The sequence below is a fragment of the Apaloderma vittatum genome, unplaced genomic scaffold (assembly GCF_000703405.1).
Source record: "Apaloderma vittatum isolate BGI_N311 unplaced genomic scaffold, ASM70340v1 scaffold21452, whole genome shotgun sequence".
Classification (NCBI taxonomy): domain Eukaryota; kingdom Metazoa; phylum Chordata; class Aves; order Trogoniformes; family Trogonidae; genus Apaloderma; species Apaloderma vittatum.
The window spans coordinates 17,949-41,841 of NW_009705530.1; the positions used below are offsets into that span (position 1 = coordinate 17,949).

The following is a 23,893-nucleotide window of genomic DNA, read 5'->3' on the forward strand; positions in this document are numbered from 1 at the left end:
GTGATGAAAGCTGCTTGGCACATTGAATTGTGCATTAGTGGCAGAGGCTTAAATCATGAATTTGTTTTTACTGGAGCACTGTTCTTTAATACTGGATACATAAAGATGTGTCTGAATACATAGTAGTTGAATACTGTGGATTCAAGTGTCACTCTTCAAATACAAAGTAGTTTAATGTTTAATTTTTATGTAATAAACTATGTAATTTTGTATCATATTTTAATGCAACTGGTGGTACCACCAACTCATTTTCAATTCCAAAAGTAATTGATATAAGTAGTCAGTAAATTAAATTTGAGCCATACTTGTAAGTGTTTGTTGTTGAAGAAAAAATTTCCAAGTAAGCTGTACAGCAAATTGACAATTTATTTTTGTTTGCAGTGGACTATTAAGAAAGTTGTGGTTAAGATTCAGAAAAATGGTAGTAGTACTCTGAACCACAGCACATAAAGATAAGGACCTCCTAGCATTTTGTAGAAACTTTGTATTGTAGTTGTTCGTAACAATGTGAGATGATACTGAAATGTTCCCAGTTGTGTCTCAATAAAACAGCTAATTAAGCTTCTATTGTAGAAGGGTGCATTTAAGCAATAGTTTCAGCTTTTGCAATAAGACTAAATTATATTGTCTGTTGTAGATACAGACAACGCATCAATTCACTAAAAGGTGATGTTGACTATACCGCAGTATTTTAGGTTGTTTTTTTTTGCTGATGAACCATTCTGTATGGCGACTAGTTATATACATGCTAGAAATGGTAGATAAACTTTGAAAATCCCACTTTAATAGTTCGGTGTTGGCAAAACTAAGAAAAAGTGAACTAAATCCAGATTATCTGATTGCTACTGCATTTAATACAGAGTTGTAGTGCAGGCTGTTACAGAGCTGTGTGAAGTCCTCTTTGTATTCCAAATCCAGAATTTGGTAGCAGAATTATGAAGTACAATCCAGAAAGAGTATGTGCTTTTTTCCGACCAGCAGGTTTTGGCTCGACCCTAGCAGCAGTCTCAGTCTCAGTGTTTAAGTAGTTGAGGCACATGTGAAATTTTAACAACAAAATAGAACTGCATTTTTATTAAGCATCATATTTTGGTGTAGTAAATGGCCTGCTCTATTTTTTTCTTTTTTTTTTTAACAGTAAAGGACCTCCCTCTTCCCAGATTTGTTGTGTCAAAGAATGAACAAGAGTCAAGACACACAGCCTTGTATTCTTCAGATGCTGATAACCCAGCTTCCTATTCAGGTGTGATTCCTCCTCCACCTGGCAGGATACAAGTCAAAAAAGGCTCTGTGAGCCATGATGCAGTTCAGCAACGTACATCAACTGATCAGCAGGTAAAACTTAAAAGATTAAATGGGACTCTTAACCACTGCTTTTTTCTGCCTAGGTGTCAGTTTGGTAAGGCTTCTAAGCTTTGTTGCTTTTAATACAGTTTCTTAATCATACTGATGTGCGTTGTACATGAAGACCACCTATGCTTCTGCAATACATGCATGTAGGAGACCTTTTTTAATGAAGTCTTATAAACTGTGTTTAAATTATTGATGGTAATACAGAATTGAGACAGAAAAGAAAATAATTTTATAAGATATGGTGGCAAATGCCAAGTTGTAATCATTATGATACTAATACCTCATTTCTTAGGTAGCTCACATTGTTTTCCTGGTTGAAAAGTGATACTGAATGCTGTGAAAGACTGCATTTCTAGTGCCTTGTGCTCCAATACCTTTTAAATCTGAAATACTTTATTTAGAAATTAGAAAAAACAACCTTGCAGTTACTTTTCTCTGCCTTAGATTTTATTGTTCAGCTATTGAATTGTTATGTAGAGACAGTGAGAACCGAAAATAACAGAAATTTTCACATGGCTTCTTATTGTGTTCTAATGAAAAAAACTTCATTTTGCTCACTGGTTCTTTCATCCTCAGCCACAGGATACCTGGATTAAAGAAAAATATAAAGGCTTATAACTCTGTGTCTCCTCATAATTCCTTGGGTTTTATAGTCCTTACGCTCCCTGTTCGTGGAGAAGTCTTTTTCTGGTTGTCTTTTCTACAAGCCAGAACACTGAGTACAAATATCAACTTTTCCTGGGAGTATATGTGTTTTGTAAAGGATCAAGAAACTTGCAAACATTCCTTGATCTCTCTGGGAGTCAAAGAATCACTTATAAACATTTATTAATCTCCTTGGAAATGTGCCAGACTGTTCCAATATAAAGAAAAAGCAAATTAGCAGAGGCCATCCATAATCAGTGTTTGACTGCTGCTTCCTTTGTCCCAAACTGGAGATGAGGACTGTAATGAAAGGAGAGCTGGCAGCAGATGTGAAGATAGCTTTCCATTATCTAGTAGTGGTTACATGTGTTTTAGAAAGCTCCCAAGTGCTTCATGAGGAAATTGACAATTGCAGATCTCCTTGATCCAATGATGGGGTTTTAATTTGGTTGAAATAGTGTTTTGTATGCTTCTTGGTGTTGAGTTCATTTAGTGAATAGCTGTCATTTGATACAGAAATCTGTACTATTGTAACTTTGAAATAAGAAAACCAGAAAATACAATGTCTGAGGCCTTCAAGTTCTGAATAAAGAAGACACATTCACAAAGGTGTGTAAGCATCCAAATTTCATTTCTCCATCTTGTCTGATAGAAGCAGCTTGTTATCTCTCACACAAGTCTGTATGGGATCGTCAGAATAAAGAAACTTTGTGTTTCAGTCTTTTCAGAGCTCTGGCCCTGAAAGCAGACTTGAAGCAAATGTAAACAGAGAACACACCATTGGCTTCAGCAAGTTTGAGCTGTATTCATTATCTAGAACATGAGAGAATTATTGTCTGATTTTGCACACTGCTGTAAAACTGCATTTTCTGTGGCTGATTCTCCATTTCTGACTGTACAATGAATCAAGCAGCCTTCTTGTTAGTCTAATATATATTAATTTGGACACCATGTTGGAAACAAGCAGAGAAAGGGGCTTGAGCCAAGTTTCTCATTTAACTGTAGAAATACTCTAATTGAGTTGTTTTCCAAAAGATGGATTCAGCTTTTATCTGTATTTTTGTAGAAATTTCCAGTTATCTTTACCTGGAGATAACCACTCAGATTTCTAAAATCTAGAAAGAAGTTCAGACTGTGAATTCTCATATGTTGCCTCTTCCAGTGATGAAGATGTGAAGAGCTGAAATCTGAGAAGCAAATGACAGCATGTCATTTTCCTAGGGAACACAATTCTTTCTTGGAGGATTTTAAGTGTCAAAGTTAAGCTTAGATATTTCACTCTTAGAGCTTGTCGTGTAGCTGTTACATAATCCATTAATAAGTTCAGGGGTTTGTGGCTTGATTTCTTCCACTACGCACCCTCCAGAAAAAATAATGTTTGCTGGCTTTGGTAATGTACCTGACACTTCAAAATACATTGATTTTATAAAATGATCTGGCTGAAATGTTATTTGTATGAAATATTAAGATATCTTATCTTTAAAAACTAGATTCTTTCATGTACAGCTTTCCATATTGGTGAGATTTGTCAATCCTAGCTTATTATCTTATAATTACAAATAATTTGTGTAAAAGAGTTTCACTTACTGTATTGGCTACTGAAATGGCCTAACTAAAACTATTTCATTGTCACTGCCTATTTTGGCAGTTCCCTTCAATGAGCTTCAGTTGGAGGCAGGGTGTCAGGAAATAGCAATCAGGTTCTGTTTCCAAGGAGTAGCTGTGAATGAGGTCATCTTTTAAAGTAAGCTGAGCTAAGTTCAGTAACATCCTTTTTTCTATGTCTAGCCATGTTTTTGTGGTGACATTTTTAGTTTATAATAGCTAAATATTGTGTAAATAGAGCACTGGACAGAATTTTATATCTTTTTAATAGTGTTAATAGAAGATGTCTGAAGTCATGCCCAGCTGTCGTGGAAGCTGCAGAACTGATTCTAGGAGTCCAGCCAAGTAATGAAAGATGCCTTCGCTCACTAGATGACATGTTTACTGCACATGCTAGTGGAGATAAAGCATTGTGGGGAATTTTTTAATTATTTTTTTCTGTTGGCATAATTCCTTCTCCATAAATAATAGAGGCTAAATCTAAGAGGCTTCTGCTGACAGTGTGGCATATATATGAGTGCTTTTTCGACATAGGTGTGGTAACCATTTATATATCATGTATTTATATCTTGGTAGTAGCTATGCTATTAAAAATGTTAACTTACACCAGTCTTGAGAATCTAGATTCTGTTGAGTTCTTGTGCTCTTTATAAAAAAAGTCCTCCTAGTATAATTAGAGGAAATCATTTTATAGATGGACTGGTTTTTAGCTTTTTCTTTTTTAAAGGGAGTAAGACCGATATACTGAAAAGAGTTTCTTAGAAGCAGCAGCAATACTGAGATCAGGAAATATTTTCTGTCTTCTGAAAGTAGCTTAGAAATGACTAAATGTTCTCAGTATCAGTCTGTTAGATAACTGCCTTTGGATGTTTTGTATTTTCTTGCTAAAGCCAAAAAGTAAATACTTTTTCTAGTGTTTTTAAGTGCGATTGGGTACTACTTCAGGGTACTTTTACATGGCTTGCTGCCTTTTCCTGGGAAGGAGAATGGCTAGTTTCAATAGATGTTGAGGATGTAGCAGCTGAAAAACATGTATCTGGCAGATGCATATAGGCTGAACCTTGCTATATCCAAGTGAAAATAAAAAGTTAAAGCTGAAGGTGCTCATCTACCTGCATATGCATTAACCATAATACTGACGCTCTAGATTGTGTTGGGTTTTTGCCATATCAGTGCAGCCTTAGGAAGGGACAGCTCAAATTTGGCACCTGTAACAGTCAAAATCTGATCATTTCAAGTTTTTTTTAGAAGTCACACAGCTTCACACATAGTTAAGGCAGTAGTCTTTTTCTGTTAAATTCTCTTTTGTAGATTAAACAGGTAGTTCCAGGTGAAATATATCTGGTATTAAATTGTTTAGGAGTACAGAACTGGGAAAGACTTCTTGTGTCATTGAGTCTAACTTGTTATTAGAATGTGAAATTTTGTTACATAATGAGTTTTAAAAAAATCAGAGTTCTCTCTGGTGATCACAACCTTTTATGCACACTGGCCATGTTGGGGAAAACTGTTCCAGAACCTTTCTAGGAATATAGTGGAGTATTCACGGGAATATGGTGGAAAATCCCACTTAGATTAGGTAGTGCCTGTTTTTTTAACGGCTTTGTCCTTTATATTTACTGCAGAACACCACTAGTATTTAGTAGAAAACAGTTGTATTCTCCCTTAGCTTTGTTTTGCTTGACAAAACAATTCATAGTCTCAATTTTGTCTTATAGTTACCAGTAATCCTCATAATTCTGTCCTTTGATCCAGTTTGTTCTTATTGAAAGTACTGTACTAGACTTGTATTTCTTGTTTCAAATGAGGTCTTACCAGGATTAATACTATTTTGTAGGGTACTTCCTTACTTGCACTTCATATATCTCACCTCATATGGCTTAGCAGCTCTACTAAAGCAAATCTGTCATATCTGACATAGTGTAGTGGTCTGATAGTTGACCTATGCATCCAGTCTTTGTTTTTAGCTGATTGAATCACATTATGCAATTGGTATTCATTTCCACTATGCAAGAAACCATATTTTACATTTTAAAACTTGATAATTTATTGTTACCTATGTCCTGAAAGGAATCCATCTGTCTGCCTCCTTACATTTGTTGTCAGAATTCATCAGCATGCTATTGAGTGTGCATAATTGGTTACCTAAAGTATCAAATTAGGTCATTACCCAAATAAGTCATTCAGGAACATTATTAGAAACATCCCTTCAATTCTGCTATCCTCATTCTAATACAGTCTAGCTTTACTCTTTCTGTAGCCAGTTCTTTGTGCACCTTAGATCTTTATATTAATCTCCATGTTGTTGGAATTGTCTTTTATGACACCTCAGGCGAGTATGCCAAGGTTCTGGTTTAGTATAGTTCCTTTGTCTAGAAAATCACAAAAATAATATCAGCCAACTTCAGTAAATTTCCTGTACTGTTACTGATCCCTTTTCCATCTGTCTGTGTTTTTAATTATTATTTTCTGCAAAACCTAGTCTAAAAACTTTCAAACTGTTGAGGTCAAACTAACAAGTTTGTAACTGACTGAAGCACACATACACACACACCCCCCTTCTCTAAAAACATGTAGCGCTGCATGTGGAGAGTTTCACAATAAACCTTGGATTATTTTGTTCTTCAGTATGAATGCTAGTTGATTACAAAAACATGGGTTCTGCAACGCATTTGCCATCTCTAGCATAATCTTTCTTCATGATGGATCTGTTCCCTGACTCTTATGCAGGCTGTGTGGTATCAGGACCTGGATCACAACACCCTTAGAGCTACCCTTCGGATACCATGTCTGGCTTCATTGTCCCTGGAATTCTCCTTAGGAGGCTTTCTTCTGGCCTGAGGTGTGAGATCCAGGAAAAGGTTTATAATCTCATTTGACTCCTGTATGCTTGCAATGTCCTTTTGAGGTTGAGATCCCTCCAGAGTTGCTTTAGCACAGTGTTATGTTGCCTGATGCCAGTTTGTTTAACTTGTCTTCACTAAGGTTCTCCTTTTAAAGCCATATATTATATCACCTTTTTTTTTTAATTAACATGTTATTTTTAGTAACGCCTGTCAGTCCAAAAAATGTCCAAATTCCAAGTCCCTCGTATTGTCTTCATTTTATAATTCCAGTTTGACAAAAATAATTCTTTTTATAATTTTTAATGTGATTTTTTTTTAGTTGAGATGGATTGCTTAGTTTTTGCCTGTTACCTATAACCTTATTGTCTGAGTAGTTATTGCAAAGAATGATCTCAGCAGTTTAACGTGATAATATGAAATAGTTATCAACTACTTAGGTCAACGTGCTTTTATTGAGATCTGTTTTCTGCAGTAATGTAAAGAGGAAAAATAAGTGTCTTCAGATAGTAAAAAGCAGAACATTGTAATTGATATGATTTTTATTACTTTTTTGGGGAGAGAAATTAAAAGCTAGTGTTTAAAATGTTTAAATAACTGCTTTATAAGTGCTAAAACAGTTTATCAAAATAAGATTTTAGTTTTGACTGATCTAATAAATGGTAAATCAACCACAATATGCAGATGATGAGTTAAAATTGTTAAAAGTTGAAGAAGAGGTCAAGTGGGTAACTTGTGTAAAAATTCTCAACTTCTAAATTACATTCTAAACTATAGATAACCCAATTTAGACAAGCTGTTGTAATTGTTACATGTTAGGATTTTGAAGAGCAATTAAGCTAGGATCTGTACCCTAACACTCTCAGAAAAATCTGATCCTGATATTCAGGCTTTCAGAATTAATTTCATTTATTAATAAATTGGACAGATCAAAGTGAATGATCCTGCTCCCTCAGCTGCAACATACACTCTCATAAACTCTCAAAACACTTTCACTTGATGAGAGCATATGTTACAGTTGAGAAACAGTTCTATTACTAAAATGTGAAGCTTAATGCAAAATTGAAGGGGAAACTTTGTGCAAACCATATTTTCTAGGCATGAGTATATGAAAATGACAACTTTTTACCCACTGCAAAGGCAGATACATAGTTGACGCTAACCTATGTATGAGGTGAATAACTTGTATGTAATTGCAGTTTCAATAGATCCTACTCAGTGTGTTTTCCCATGACTACTTTTGGATGAGAGTCACTATTTCTATAGTCCTGTCTCCTCCCCAGTCTTTTCTGGCTTGCATCTTCCTTCTTCAGGCTTGCATCGAGTCATCAGTATTTTGGCTAAGCCATTTTATATCTGTATCCATATATATACACACAGAGACACACATGTATTTGTGTGTGTATATATATATTTTTACATAATTTTTTTGTTATTTTTTAATCTTATTTTTTTTGTTAAGGAATTTAGCTCTCTTAAGCTTCTGGTAAGCTAAATCAATTAATGTCAAGAGTGTTACATGGAAGTGACAGGTATTGCACAAGGGAAAGATGATGCTACAGTAACACCATCTAGATTTGGTTTAAACTGTTCTGGGAATGTCTGTCTTGTAATGATGATAGAGCTGAAAATATGGCTTGTCCCTCTACCAGAAGCTTTTTGACATGGGAGTTGGTGACACACTTTTGCTGTTTAGTAATTTTGGAGTTTGTAAGCTGAAGCTGCAAAACAGTTGTGGGAAATCTGTAAATGTTCAAAATTATGATATGTTGACTGGAACATTGAGAACAAAATTATTATGCTTGTCCCTCTGATGATCTGACTGCCATTATTATATGCTTCACAGAATCACGTGAACCGCATGTAAACATTTAGAAGAATTGAAGTGGAAGGTTATATTTACAATTTCTTCCTCTGCCTTGAGCATAAGGCCAAGTGTTAGACAGGGGCATACTGAGTAGTCGCAGTTATCAGCTTCATTGGGGCAAGGCTACTTCATGACGACTATGTGTCAAAAGTTTTAATGTTCACATGCAGATACTAGGAGTAGTAAGTGGATTCCTTTAGGTAGACTGTTACAGGTTTATCTGCTTCAGATTTTCTTCTGTGTCTTTCTGGACTATCTGACTTGCCAGAGTAAGAGCATTGGAGTAAACCAATAGTGTGTGACTAAGCATAGTTTTCCCTAGGTTTACTCGGTATTTTGTCTAAAAGTTCAAACATCCTTCAAATTTTGTGTGCTAAAAGACAGCTTGTATAAAGCCAATGAAAGATGAAGCTTTCCGTTGTTTCAGTGATGCATCATCACGGTTCTCCTAATGCTTGTTGCACTATGCGAAGCGAACTAACCATTCATCGCCGGTCCTAGCTAGGTTCCTGCAAGTGGCACTCTGGATAGCCTGACTCCTTCCACTCTTACCCCCATGTACCTGCGAGGGTAAGAATGTATTGTCATCTAAAATAAATTCCTTGTCATGTAAGACGCTAAGAGGAGGAACCTTCAGGCAAATTCCAGAAGGGCATGTAACTGCAGCAAAAACATCTGGAACTGATGGAGGTACTGTGGAAAAACAGTGACTTTGTGCAGTCAGCTGGTCCCTGAATTAAAGGTTGAAGTGAATTAGTACTGCTCCTAGCCACTTTGTAATACTCTTTGCCAATACATATGGGCATCATTTAAATACTTTGAATGGGAAGTCCAAAGTCTTGTGGCCTAGAAACTTATTTATGGAAATCTGACTCAATGGTCGGAACTTCCAAAAAATACCTCAGTTGCAAAATCAACCAGGCTGACCCTGTATCCCAGGAAATATGAAAATTAGAGGGTGAAAAAAGGTGTAAGTTTACATCCATGCATTAGAAATTAACCACTTGTCATGGCCCTAAAACTTTGATAGGATGCATGTAGTTTTAGTATATACCTTTCTTGGAGAAAAACTTGTTTATGGCACTTTCTCACCAGTTTCAGGCTTTTGCAGATGTAATATTGATAAAAAAGCATAATGAACTTTGAATATTTGGCAAAGTACACTAGTTTTGAGAATCATGTGGAAGCCTACAATCAGTCTTGCTGCGAGTACTTGCTAATGTATTATCAGCTGTTAACATAGAGTACCAAACTCTTTTTTTTGTCTGCTGCTGAAAAAGATTTTGAGGTTTTTAAATTTCTTTTTACACTTTGGGAAACTCGGAATTCAAGCCCTGCTTTAATGTGGTACTTGGTTTCAGTGATACAGTTTAGATCAAGTTGGGAGGTCTGACAAACAGGAATTTCAAATGAGATGTAGGGAGGAAATTGCTTTCAACTATGTAAATACTTTACTTTGTACCAAGTAAGTGATTTTTCCTTTGTATTTTATTTGAAATGGAATAATCAGGTAATGTGAGTGTCTCATGAGAACTGAGTCCAAATAGAAATTACATGTGGGATTCTCCATTTTCCTATCTCTTTAGGGAGAATATAGTACAATATGGGATTAAAGAGAAGCTTGAGCTTTAACAACAGGGAGAACTACTTTGAAATTTGTACAGCAGAGAAGTATATCCTAGATGGCACCATTCTTTGAAGAAATTACGTCTGTGTTTTTGCATTAAAAAAATAAAATGTGGCCTGTCTAGAAACTTTTTTTTCGGTGTTTAATTCTGATTTGCCTTTTAAATGAAAGTAACTGATTATGAATTGCTTGATGAGAATTAGGTATGCTAATAAGTTGTACAGTAAGTAATCTTTTCTTTTGAGACCTGGGTTCAAATGTAACTTTTATCACAAGTGAAAGTGAATCTTGTGATCTAGTTTCCTTTGTAGCTAAGTCATTTAACTCAGCATTGCAGTTGTTTTAAGAATGTCAAGTTAAAAGTATATTAGATGAAGGGACTATGTCCAGTCCCAATCATACGGTGCCTGGCTTCTCCTGTTCACACATTTGAATAAGTACTAGAATTTCCACTCTTTAAAATGAGACTTGAACTGCAGTTATGGTTGTTTCTAGAAATAATGGGTTTAGATAGGCTTTTGTGTATTTAGTTATTTAGTAAAAAACTTAAAAGGTTCCTTTGTTTTATTAGGAGTCCACATCTCCAGTTGTTTCACCACAGCAGTCCCCACCAACCTCTCCACATACATGGAGGAAGCACAACCGCCATCCCAGCGGAGGGAATAATGAACGACCTCTTGCTGGACCTGGGCCTTTTTGGGCTCCATTTAGTGAAGCACAACCAGGTATAAATGTCTTCTGTTATGCTTCAGCTGTAACTCAAAGTTGTGAAATTCTTAAATAAGTATATTAAATGAGTTCAGGGCAATTTATCTTTGTTTTTTCCGGTCTTGGAAACTTTCTTGCAGATTCAACTATTCATGTCGATGGCAGCACTGTGGATTCTGTAGTCCCGCATATGGCTGATCCACTTCTTAGTGTATGAGAAATGCTTAGAGTTTGGAGGGAGGGAAGGAGAGTATGAATGTTTCCCAGTGGGAAGTTTCCTAATGCAAAACTGACATATTATTGAAATTGTGCAGGAGCTGTCAGTATATCAAACAATATGGGGAGCTCAAGGGAAAGCAGCAGATAATGTATTGTTTGTGTGAATCATGTTTCTGGTAGATTAGATTAATTACCAGAACAACTAATTCTCTTAACCTTTTGCTTTCTTTAAAGTTTATGTAAATGTAACTGAAGCTACTGTATCTCCAATCTGTCAAGATGGAACCACTTGTTTCATAAAGGTTTTCATCCTTTATTGTTCTTCATTTAACATGAAGACATTCCCTGTTTTTGTACTGATGTGCTCAGATTTAAAAAGCTTTCCCCTTTTATCTCTTCCAAAAAGTTGTTTTTCTGATATCTGATAGACTTAAATTTGAGAACAGTGGAGCAATTCTAATTATGGTTCTGTTTTAGATGCTGCTACCAAATAATATGTTGCGTTTTGTAGGATGTAGTTTAGGATTGAATTGTGGTTAGTTGATTTCAGTTGTGATACTCCAAACATGATGTGTTACCTTTCAATTTATCGTCATTCTGTATATGGAGGACCAGGGATTCTGTTGTTAGAATTGGTTGAATACAGAAATAAAACTTATTTTAGAAGTGGGTTGTATGCAGATGTTCGTGCCAGTGTCCTGAATGTTGTTTGCTAGTAGTGCCAGTCAATTTAGAATGGGAAAAAAAAAAAAGATTATTAGTCTACTCATTACATTTATAATCACTTATGAGGGTTTAGTCCAGACAGTGATTTTTCAACGGTCAATTTCTTGACACTTTTTTTCTTGTGTAGGTTAGTTAATTAGCTTCTTTTGTAAGCCAAAATACAGGTTTGGTAGCTGATTTCTAACTTGTGAGGTTTTCCTAACTTATGAAGTTTAGGTCTCCACAAGAGTGTGCAAACTATTCCTATTGTTGAAGAGTTCAGTATTAAAAATAGAGTTATAACACCATGTGAATATTTCAGTTTGGCAATGCTTTCTGTCTGATGGCTAGTCAATAAATTTTTTAGTAGTAGTCTGAAAATATTTCTGAACTAGCTCAGTATTTGTCAATTTTATATTCCATACTGAAACACATTCATAGTGTCTTTAAAGTAATTTGGAGATACCTTTATGGAAGGATTGTCATTTCTGTCAATGCTAAGGGTGAAGTGGGTATTCATTTATTAGTTTAACAAAAATTGTCATCCTGATTTGCTGTGGGTGATTCTCTTTCACTGGAGATGATTAATTATTCCTTTGAATTTCAATCATTGTAGCCAGTTCGTCATTTATTTTTCCTTTTGAGCCTATTTGTTAAGGAGAGTATTTTGTAGAAAAATCACGTTTTGCTGACATTTAGGTAGAATCAAATAGACTATTGGTTACTTTTCTTAAAATCAGCATGGCAAGCTCATTTTGATTCCCGTGCAAGATATTCTTGAGAAATCAGGTAATTTGCAGGTATATGATAATGTTTCAATAGGATTTAAGGCAAGACTATGTCATTTCACTTGTGATCCAAGAAAAATAAGAACCCAGGTCTCTCTGCTTGTATTTCACATTATGTGAAACATTATTTGAGGGTAATAGAGTTGTCAACTTAAAGCGTGGAACCTAAGTGTGAAAATGTTTCTGACGGGCCCAGTAATAAACAGTATGTTGCCTTAAAGCAGGACAGAAATCAAAACATGATTTTTTTTGTTTGGAGAAAGATATATTTTAATGAGAATATTCCAATTTAATGCATAGTAAAGACTTCAAGACATCATCATGCTCCCACTGTGAAGAAAACTAAGTAGTGCTTTCTGTTTCAAATTGGGCTGTAGAATAATTATTAGATGATGTAACTGGTGGGGTTTTTTAAAAAAAAAAAATCTTGCACTTTGTCTCCTATCAGATGTCTTAAGCATAACTTAAAGCTGTAGTTCTCAATTTCCCAAGGAAGAAAACGTGTTCTCATCTCAACAGACTGAAAGAATTTGGATTTTACAGATTTTCTTTGCCACTGTGTTGTCTAGTAATTCAGTTAGGATAATGTTAGTGATGCTTCCTAAGTAGCTGGACTCTGAGGCACTGCTACAACTAGCTCAGTGTGCTTACATGTATGAAATCATAAGCCAAGCATTGTTACCATCTTTCATTAAGCCTTTTTTACAAAAAGAGACCCAAAGATTTTGTGTATTTTCCTTTAATATCAGGAATTACGAGTTCACTGACAGACATTGATCACCTGTCTAGAATGATGTTTATAGTTAGTTCAAGTCTCATCCTTAAATGTTGGAGTCAATCCTATAAACCTGAGTCTCTCAAGGCTTCTGGGTGTCCTTGGTTTAGCAGTTTAAGATAAAGCTGTTGAAAAACCATGTTGTTATGTCCCAGTTCTGGCTTGCATCTCTGATCTCAATCAGTCTTCATAGAATAATACAGTGGATGACTGAACCCCTTGTAGATAAGAGAATTGTATACAAGATGAAAGCCTCCTGCTCTTATAGGAGGAAAAAGAAACAAAATAAACAACTTTGTACTTTTACCTATTCAGCTCATTTTGCACTGTAGCTTCAGCTGCTAGAAAGGTGCTGACAGTAACAAACTTGGGAGAAAGAACCCCTGTCCTACTTCATGTAGTAGTTGAGTGGTATGTTAGAGTAGGGGTTAGAAATTATTTTTTGTTATTTTCTAGTTTATTTGGACTGGAAGCAAAGCAGAGCATTTTTGTTAGTAGTATCCAAATAATTATTTCAAACTATTTAAAAAAAATAAAAATCTGAAGTCTTCTGTTCAGTCATAGGACTTCTAATAGCTTTCCTTGGTATTACAAGTTCTGTTTTGATGTATGAATACATATGAAAACTTGCAGCCCTAAAGCCACACTTCTTTCTTGTTGGGAGAGATTTTGCTACAGTTTGTGAAATCAATAACCAGAAACCTTGATGGACAGAAGTGGAACATGCCTACTCTGCTAATAGTTCACTTGCATGTTTAAAGTCCAAAGATATTTACTGTGCTTTCAGGATACTGAGTAGTCCTTTTGTCTCCTAGTTACTGCTTCAGTTACTGTTGATAATTAGCCTTGTTACAAATTAAGGATTATTCTTATGTGGATGTGGTTTTACACACTTTCTCATTTTGCTTCATCACAAATTGTTGGTAAGCAGAGCTCTTACTAATTTACAAAGTTAGTTGAAAATTTAGTTCTCTGAGTAAACCCACATTTCTATAGTTAATGAAAAGTACAAGCTGCTCGGATGTTATCTAGATAGACTGTTTCTTATCCTTGGATTTGTAGCTTAAAGTGATGGGGTAACTTTTCTTCCTACAGGAAGTAAGATCATTATCCACAAGTTACCAATCTGTTGGTGAGATACTCTAGCTAGAGGAGAAGGAAATAGAGCAGCCACAGGAATTAGTTAAGTCTTCATGTTAAACGTAGTACAGTAGACTTCACAAACTAGTTCAAATCTGATAATTGGTCTTAGGCTTGCTCTCGATTCAGAGTGCTGTTCATGGTGTTCTCACTGATGGAACATACACAGAGACCATTGAAGGTTGTTTCTTCATTGAGTTAAAAATCATAAAATAGAAATACATTGATTGTTTCATGTCTTCTCTGTGACACGGTTTTATTCCACCTTCTCTTCTACCTCCATGTTACCAGGCTATAAGAAAGTGAGGGGTGACTAATTGCAATGTCGAATGGATGTAGTTTTAATGATCAAGAATTGAGTTACTGGCTGGTGGCAGTCCATGAGCATGTGTGTAGATCCAAGTGTGCAGTTTCTAGTAAAACAGTCTTTCTTTGGGGTTCTCCAGCCTTCCTATGCTGAGTCCTAAAATGTTGCAATGCAGTGAGTAACAGGAGCAATAAAGCAAGAGGATTCTTGTTAGGGTTATTTAAACAGGGGAGAAAGTAAACCATTCATTGTAAGTAACACTTGTGAAGTACTCAGAAGGTATCACAGTTGGGTGCTACTGGCGGCTCCATCGCTGTCCAAGTACTGCTTTGGAAGAGGTGCTCTGCTAAGTCTGGCACAAACTGAACTGCGTTAAGATGAGGTTTTGGGAGAAGTAAACACAGAGTAAACATACAGGGCTAGTGGTAGTAATGTCAGTGTGTGAGGGGCAGAGAGACATTGTATCAAAAGTAAAATTTGAATATGGTTCATCCATAGGCGAGACTGGAAGGACTTGTCAGAGTCTTGCTGTCTGTTAGCCCTGTGCTGAGAGGGACCAGGTAGGGGGAGACTTGCAGCTTTTCTGCACATTCTTGCTTATGTTTAAAGTTAGGCCAACTACTGAAGAAGAACCCCAAGGGGAAAAGCATTATCAAACTCATTGCCTTTATTCTCATCAATTTGGAATAAAGTCACTAGAATCTCTAGGCCACAGCAGGAGCTTCTGGAAGTGGAGGGGAAATTTGGGAGCAAAAGGAGAACTTAATAGTGGTGTTTGTGAGTTGTTTTTTGTTTTGTTTTGGGTCTTTTTTGTATCCTCATGAAGCTAACTTAAAAAAAAAAACACTAAAAAAACCAGAAAAGACCCAACAAACAAACCACACAACCTTCTTGGTATTATTCTCATATTTTGATTAAATCAAGAAACAGTATTAGGTGGCCAGTTAGCTCAGTTGGTTAGAGCGTAGTGCTGATAACACCAAGGTCACGGGTTTGATCCCCACCTGATCCCCATGTGTTGCCTGATCTAGTTGAGAGGTGTCCCTGCCCATGACAGGGAGGTTGGATTAAATGATCTCTAAGGTCCCTTCCAGCCTAGGCCATTCTATGATTCTATGAATATAACCTCTCGATTTTGTATATTTGACTTACCTTCTCCTTCAAAAAATCTTTTTCCTTCTGGAAATCTCAGTTTTAACTCAGTGTAATGCAAGATTAATGTATTCTACACAGTTATGGCTGTTATGTGCAGAGGACCAAAGATAAACTAGTTCTCAGTCTTTCTTTCGTTAGTTTATATTTAGCAAAAAGGTCACATATGGTGTTGAAAGAGTGATTCCATGCTGCTGGATACTAAATAGCAGTTCTGTATACTAACAATGTTACTGTCACTTTTAGAAGTTATCCCTCAGTTTGCTTCACACTGATTCTCAGATTTCCTTCACTCTGTTTACTGCAGATTGTGTGCTAGTACTGTCATTAGTCTCCACAAACCTGAAATTGTTGGTATATGTCAGCTTCATAAATAGATTACCTATATGAGTGGACTTCTCATAGTGACATTTTTTAATCAGCATCTTGACAAATTTTTGGAGGTTTATTGCTTCAATTTAGATCTTTGTGGCAGGATTAAAATTATGAAGCTAGTGTCGTATTTCTTATGTGTGGATTGTGGGGAGGGCTTACAGAAACTCACAAGAAGTTGACCTGACTTTTAAAAGGTAATTTGCTTCTACATATGAGGCAGAAATTCCTATCCAAGTGTGACATTATTTCATGTATTTCAAGAGAAAGCATTTAGTTGTGCAAGAAGAGTAGGTTAATTAGTTTCACAACTACTGTTTAGATTTGAGTTTAGTATTTCTTGTAGGAGCCAGGAGTAGAATGGATTCCTGGGATTCTTCTAGACTTGTTTAAATGGTTTGTCTTACTTGTGATCTGTATTATTTTTTTCTTTTTCAACTGCAGTTGAAGAAAATTTTGAGGCTTTTATACATAGAATGGTGGGTGGCCAAATCTTTCTATAGTTCCTTCATCAATATGTTAATATTAAGACATGGAATATAGGCAGTATTTCAGAAATAGATTGTAAGAAGGTATTGGGTGAATCTCAATTATTGTGTTCCAGGTAGGTAATACATAACTGCTGTCAGCACTCTATAGGGGTGCCTTTTATTATTCTTAGTGTGTTTTTAAGCCACTGAGTTCAGTTAGTTTAGAAATAATTTAGGGAAAAAAAAATCTGTGCCAAAACGCCTGGCTAAGAGGAATTTCATAGAATCATAGGATGTGTTGGGCTGGAAGGGACCTTTAAAGGTCATCTAGTGCAACCCCCCTAGAGTGAGCAGGGACATCTTTAACTAGAACAGGTTGCTCAGAGCCCCATGAAGCCTGACCTTGAACTTCTCCAGAGACTGAGCCTCTACCACCTCCCTGAGCAACCTGTTCCAATGTTTCATGACCCTCACAGTAAAGAACTTCCTGATATCTAGTCTAAATCTACCCTGCTCTAGTTTAAAACCATTGTCCCTCATCCTGTTGCTAAGGTCCCTTGTGAACAGTCCTTCCCCAGCTTCCCTGCAGGCCCCCTTCAGGTACTGGAAGGCTGGTATTACATCTCCCCAGAGCCTTCTCTTCTCCAGACTGGAGAGCCCCAACTCTCTCGGCCTGTCCTCATAGGTGAGGTGCTCCAGCCCTTTGACAGTTTTTGCAGCCCTCCTCTGGACCTGCTCCAACAAGTCTGAGGCTTTGTTCTTTGAATGGCAAACTAAAACCTTAAGAAAAAAAAAGCTTATTAGCATGCAACTTTACTATCATTATTATTATCACATGCCACTTTTAAATAGGTGTTTGCCCATACAACTGTTGCTTATTTCAGTTAGGTGAAAATGTGGAGTATTGAGCAACTCATTCAAAACCCATTAGATGGGTAAAATTTTACACATTTTGCAATAATCTCATTCCTCACTTCTGTCTTTTTAGTGCAGATTTAAGGTGACCTAGTGTAAAAATCTCTGGGAGTTGTCAGGAGGTGAACTTTGTTACCTTGGTGCAGGTTGGTTCACCAAACCATTCTACAAGTGTGTATCTATCTGAGAGAGGCATGCTTCAGGAGTTAGTTTAATTTTACTGCTTTCCATATCTGTAGTTCTTACTCAGTTTTCAAGTTTTTCTTTTGAAAAGGAAATTTTTTTCTACTTTTAGGCTCATCTACTTCTAGTGATCCCATATGGTCTGGCCATTCACCACCACCTCATCAAGAAAATTGGGTCAGTTTTGCAGATACCCCACCAACCAGTGCTCTTTTAGCCATGCATCCTGCTTCTGTCCAGGTGTGACACTTTATTGGTATTTGATTTGCTTCATTCAGATTGATGTTGCAGTCCTTTCTTTTTTCTTTTATTTTCTTTATTTTTAATAATTTTCATTGCAGATGTTTACTGTGCATCTGTGCTGTAGTGTGTTCAGCGCTATTTACCCAACAGATCCTTGTTTCATTGAGTTTACTTCATTTGGAATGATTAACTGAAAGCAACTAATCTTAAAAATGTCAGCAATTACGACTTTAAAACAGTTGTATTTGGCTTTTTTGCCTATGTGCCATACTTTTCTTTTTCTGCTTGCATACCTGCAGTCATTCTTATCCGTGTGTATCAATGTGCAAAAATGCCCTGTCATTATCCTGCAATCAGCTGATGGTTTCCTGCAATTTTTAAACTACTATGAGATTTAACTATGCTTTATTTTTTGAAGGCGAGAAGCTGAGAAATTATAGAAGCATCTTAAGTAGGTAATACTGAGGAAAAATATTTCATTTCAGGACCAGACAACAGTACGAACTGTAGCATCAGCTACAACAGCAAACGAAATTCGTAGGCAATCAAGTAGTTACGATGACCCATGGAAAATAACTGATGAACAAAGGCAGTATTATGTTAATCAGTTTAAAACCATTCAACCTGATCTAAATGGATTTATACCAGGTAAGTTACTCTTTAAAAGTATAATTGTGAGTACAGCAGTTTTGTTATAAAGACTTTTGAAGAACATTCTGCATTTTACTGATAATGTTCTAGTAAACTCCAGTGTAATTCAAGACAGCTTGAAACTCATTTGCCTTTTTCCTTTGTTTAACCCTAGTAATTAGTGCCATTTTCCCCCAAACTATTGATAGCTCATCTCCTTTAATGTAACTGTATCTCTTCTAATGATTTAACTTGCTTTAAATATTAAAAATGATTGTTGTAATTTTTCAGGATCTGCAGCTAAAGAATTTTTTACTAAGTCAAAACTACCTATTCTTGAACTTTCTCATATTTGGTAAGTGTGATGTGTCTTTTTTCAGGATAATTATTTAGAAAGATGACAGCTATCTGGCAGTTATAGAATAATCTACTTACTAGAAGGTGTTATTAGTGCTGTCCAAGTGTGTTCAGTCCTACTTACATTTATGCCAATATCACTTCAGTGGGCTTTAATGGGCCTAGGCTGGCACTATTTACAAGACATTTCAAACACTTCAGAATAGGAAGTAATTTATTTGATATTTTTACTGTTAGATGTATTTACATTTCAATAATCAATTCCTTACCTATACTTATTCAAGTCTAATTAAGTGTAAATGAAATGTACAGATGCAAATATTTTTAAATACACTTAGTGGGACTTGATGACAAATTTAGCTTTGACTTAGTGCAAAACTTGTATTTCATTGTATTCTGGAATTTGTACTCCATCGTTGCATGCTCTCATGAAATGTCTTACCTTGGTAGATTCGATCTCTCTTCCAGTGTAATGATTTCTAGTTCAGGCATTTTCCCATTTAAATTAAATCACATTAATACAGCACTGTTGTTTCTTTAGTACACTTTGCCAAAAATGTGAGGCAAATAATATTGTGCAGCACTGTCTTAAATGAGTTGAAAGCCTGTGGAGATAAACATGGGTTTAAATGATCTTTAAGCTCTAAGAAATGTTAACAAAGTCTCATCTTCTTTGAAGAGTAAAACATATAGCACTAATAGGAAGTGCTTAATGGAGTTAAATGAACTACAAACTGCATTCTTTGCTCTTCTAAGTGGCACAACAGAAATATGTCTTTCAGAAATAAAATAACCTTAAGAAATCTTACTTATACTAAATTTTCCTTTTAGGGAACTGTCAGATTTTGATAAAGATGGTGCACTGACATTGGATGAGTTCTGTGCTGCATTTCATCTGGTAGTTGCTAGGAAGAATGGGTATGATTTGCCAGAAAAATTACCTGAAAGTTTAATGCCCAAATTGATTGATTTGGAAGACTCAACAGGTAAGACATGCTTCAAAATAAATCTTACTGTTTTCAAACGATGGTATGGATGTTACAGTGTATCAGCAAATATTTACAGGTTTATGTGAGCAGTAGTATGAAGTGAAGCAATGTGCAGTTCTCAGAAATCTTAGGCAGTGCTCAGAGCTGGTCTGAGCACGTATGTATTTCTATACAGGAAGGTGTTATTTAAGAACAATAGCTATATTGACTGTGACGTTTGGAAATACTGCCTGTGTCCTATAAGGGTTAAGGAGAACAAAATCGTCGTGGTATGGATTTTATTCATGATCAGCTATTGTATTTCAAATTCCCAATCCAGCTATACTTCACACTTGCTTTCAGGTGAACATGTGTTCTGTTCACCTGCATTTCTGAAAGTATGGCATGAGTTTCTAAGTCCTGAAGGTACTTAGAAAATATTCCTAGATTCAGTGCTAGAGGTAGAACTGTGTATATTGAAAAGTACTTTCATAAGTAGCAAAAAAAAAAAAAAAAAAGTCTTTCTCCCTTATATTAAAGGGAAGTTACCCTGTCCTAGTCAATGTTAAAAAGTTACAATGCTGTGTAAGCTGTGCTTAAAACAAAAACAAACAAAAACCCCACAAACTGATTGATACTTGATTCTGCTGTTTCTACAATTAATAAGTTCTTGCAAGCTTGTTGAATTTTACCCAATTAACAAGTGAGGTTTGTGTTTTGTTTCATTGGGGAAGTTACTGACGTGACTGTAGTTTTACTTGTACTTACAAGAGTCAAATCTGCAGTATGCTGCTTCAGTCTTAATTAAAAATTATTGTTAGAATATATTCAGACTAAAGTGTATGTTAAATTACATGGCTTCAACTTAAGGACTGTAAATCAGCCTAGAAAGAGGAACCTGTTAGATTTCTGTAATAACTTTTTCTTTTTAGGTGTGTTTCAATAAAGCTCGCTTCCAACAGCCTTCTCAGGAATAGAAGCTGTAAAGTGTGTGACCAGAATGTCTTTTTGAGGGATACAACTTCCTCAAAGAAATTGTTAGTGATCTTCTGCTGACTGAAGCCTCGATGTGAAAAACATAATTTCAAACTGTTCAAAAAGGCAGATTACTTGAGTGGGTTTTTTTTATTTTAAACCAATGTTTAAGATAGTAAACTTTATTTCCAAAGTGTTAACAATACTGTTATTAATTCTGTCCTTTTGTTAAAAACTTTCCCCTTGATCTTTCACGCTTCTGCTCTGTCCTTAAAAGATACTGTCTCTTGCTGTTTTGATTTTTGAGCTAGTGGCCGTCAGAAAGAAGAGTAACGGGGGGCTCCCTGCGTCCTTTATATCTGTTCAGGCAGAGGGAGGGAAGAAGTCTGGTCTTCTCTGGCAGCCTCTTCCTCGTCGACCCCCGTTGAATCTAGTATGGAACCAACCACAGGGGTCCCACACCTGCTAATGTATTGCTCTTTTTTACAGCCGGGTTTCATGAAAAGGGTTATGTGTTTCTCTCACCTGGCGTTAGATGTATTGTATAAAAAAGCATTCATATAGTTGGCCATTTTTCTGATACAGTGCTGTACCTCTAAAAAATTTGAAGAGAAATACATGTCAAACAAGGTGCTAATATCTTTCTGCTGACTAGAGGAAGAAATGAGCTGGTTTAAGTTGTTAGGATAATGTGGTAATTTTACAATACATTTGAAGAATTTCAGTAGTTTGAATTAGATCATATACTTCAAAGAATTATTTGGATTGCAGCAGCTTCACTTAAGATTTTATATTGTGTTGTGGCATCTGTAGATAGATAATATCAGCTCTTCAGAATGAGCAAGATCTGTCTGCCTAAGAATAGCCTGTAGAAGAAAACAGCACTGAATAAAATGGGATCACCAAGTCAGGCAGTTTTTGTACAAATACTTCTCTAAGCACTTATACATTTATTTTATGAATTGAATACTGTTGATAGCATCTGCCTTGGCACAATTTATATGCTGAAAAGAGTGCTAATGTTGCTTCCTGTTGTGTCAATAAATGTGAATGTTTTCCTTTAAACTCAATTTTATCTCAGTTGGTAAAAGCTAGCAACCCTTTATAAAACTCAAAGCAAGTTTTACTTTACTGTGAATTTGTTTTTTTGTTTGAGCTGCTGCAACAATGTTATTTCATTGTAAGAAAAAGAACCTGCCATGAGTTGTATCTTAATTTAATTACTTGTCATGGTTTAACCCCAGCCAGCAACTAAATGCCACACAGCCACTAGCTCGCTCGCTCATTCCTCCCCGCTCCCAGTGGGATGAGGAAGAAAATTGAAAAGAAAACTTGTGGGCTGATATAAGAACAGCTTAATAACTAAAATAAAGTATAATAATAAATTATGATGATAATAATAATTGTAATAAAAAGGAATCTCAACTCCAAAATCCTAGGGATCAACCATGAATTTCTCCTGGAGCCCTCTGCCAGAGGCTCCAGGTAGGACTGTTCTCCCTGGCTGCAGTGTAGAGGAGATTTTTAATAATCCTGTCCTGTTTGGACTGGCCCAAGGACTACTGCTTGAACTATCTCATTTAATTTGTTAAAGGCTAGTTGTTGTTCAGGACTCCTTATAAAAGTGACCTTTTTTCAGGTCACTTGATAAAGACGGTTTACAGTCTTACTGTAATTTGAAATATGCATTCTCCAGAATCCCCCATGTCTAAGAAACCTCATTTTTTCTTTTTGCTAGTTGATGGTGACATAACCATTGTTTTATTAGTCACAACCATTGGAACCTGACAATGCTGATCTTGAAGTGTTATTCCTAAAAACTGAATCTCCTGTGCTTGACTGTTTTGTGACAAAACCTGCCCTCAGAAGGATTTGGATTATTTTCTTCCCTTTCTCAAAAATTTCTTCTGCTGTGTTGCCCCATAGGGTGATGTCATCAATGTATTGCAAGTGTTGCAGAGCTTCATCATTTTCTATTGCAGTTTGGATTAGTCCCTCACACCTGACAGAAGCTGATGCCAGAGACTAAGGGCTTGTGTCTTTTTTCCAATTACCTTGCCAATAGACCCTCCCTTAGACAGGAATCAGAGCTGCTTAGCTTCTTCAAACTGTAATTCCAAGTTGCTGGCTCTGTTATCTCAGCACTGGAGCATCTGAGTGATAATGTGCTCCTGTGGACCATGACTGAAATCTTTCCACATATCTTGCAAGTTGCTCAGGGGCAGGGATTGGGTGATAACCTCTGATACTGCCTCTTCCTTCTGTTCTCATGATGATCCTTGTTCATTTTCATCCTTTGCTAATGGAACTGATTTTTTTTTTTAATATATTTGTTCTATGTAGAGACACCTGATACTGACAGTGGTTGAATCTCAAGTTCATCCACAGTGCTTGTTACCAGGATTGGAGTAGCCACAGTACTTCTTCCAAATGTTCTACTAATTTCTCGGGATTCTTCATTTGTTCAAGAGTAAATTTCCAAAACACTGGAGGTGACCGCCATCCTGGGCATTTGCCCATGCTACCCCATGCACCGTACCAGTCATAACTATCCAGCCTTGGTGCAGATCTCTGGGTGATACTCCTAAAGAGTTGTTTAACCCTAAACAAGGCCAGAACTACATTCAGGGAGATGCTGATAGGACTAAGTTGACTTCAGCATCCCAAGGATTTTCAGAATTCTCTAACGCTATTGTAATGAGCCTGAAAGAACAGCAGAAGGTGAAAGAAGGTGTCTCCCCTATAAATTGGCTTCCCTGGGAGAAAGGGTAGAGATGATTACTAATAGTCTCCAGTGCAGAGGTGATGACAGTGCTGAGTACAAATACCTGATTAGTCTCACTACTGATAATTTTATCGTACAGTCAGCCTGGGTTACATTGTACACCGAAGTGAAAACCATAATCCTCCTTCCAGGGGTGATAAGCAGCAGTACAGGGACTATATATAGCAAGTAAGGCGTTACATAACATAACTCCAAGAGCCAGTAAATCAACATTGTGACCAGCGACTATTAAACTAAGATAGTCAGTGCTTATATCAGCAT

At 36.3% G+C, this 23,893-nt stretch overlaps 1 protein-coding gene across 2 annotated transcripts in view; it reads left to right on the forward strand.

Annotated features, from left to right (window-relative positions):
* The window catches only part of REPS1 (RALBP1 associated Eps domain containing 1), a 48,688-nt gene that overhangs the window by 2,439 nt on the left and 22,356 nt on the right, over window positions 1-23,893 (forward strand). For both annotated transcript variants that reach the window (XM_009865469.1, XM_009865468.1), the window contains exons 2-7: window positions 1,139-1,335; window positions 10,512-10,665; window positions 17,787-17,914; window positions 18,403-18,565; window positions 18,839-18,902; window positions 19,736-19,890. In XM_009865469.1, coding sequence (XP_009863771.1) covers window positions 1,139-1,335; window positions 10,512-10,665; window positions 17,787-17,914; window positions 18,403-18,565; window positions 18,839-18,902; window positions 19,736-19,890 — 861 coding nt within the window. The remainder of the gene's footprint in view (window positions 1-1,138; window positions 1,336-10,511; window positions 10,666-17,786; window positions 17,915-18,402; window positions 18,566-18,838; window positions 18,903-19,735; window positions 19,891-23,893) is intronic.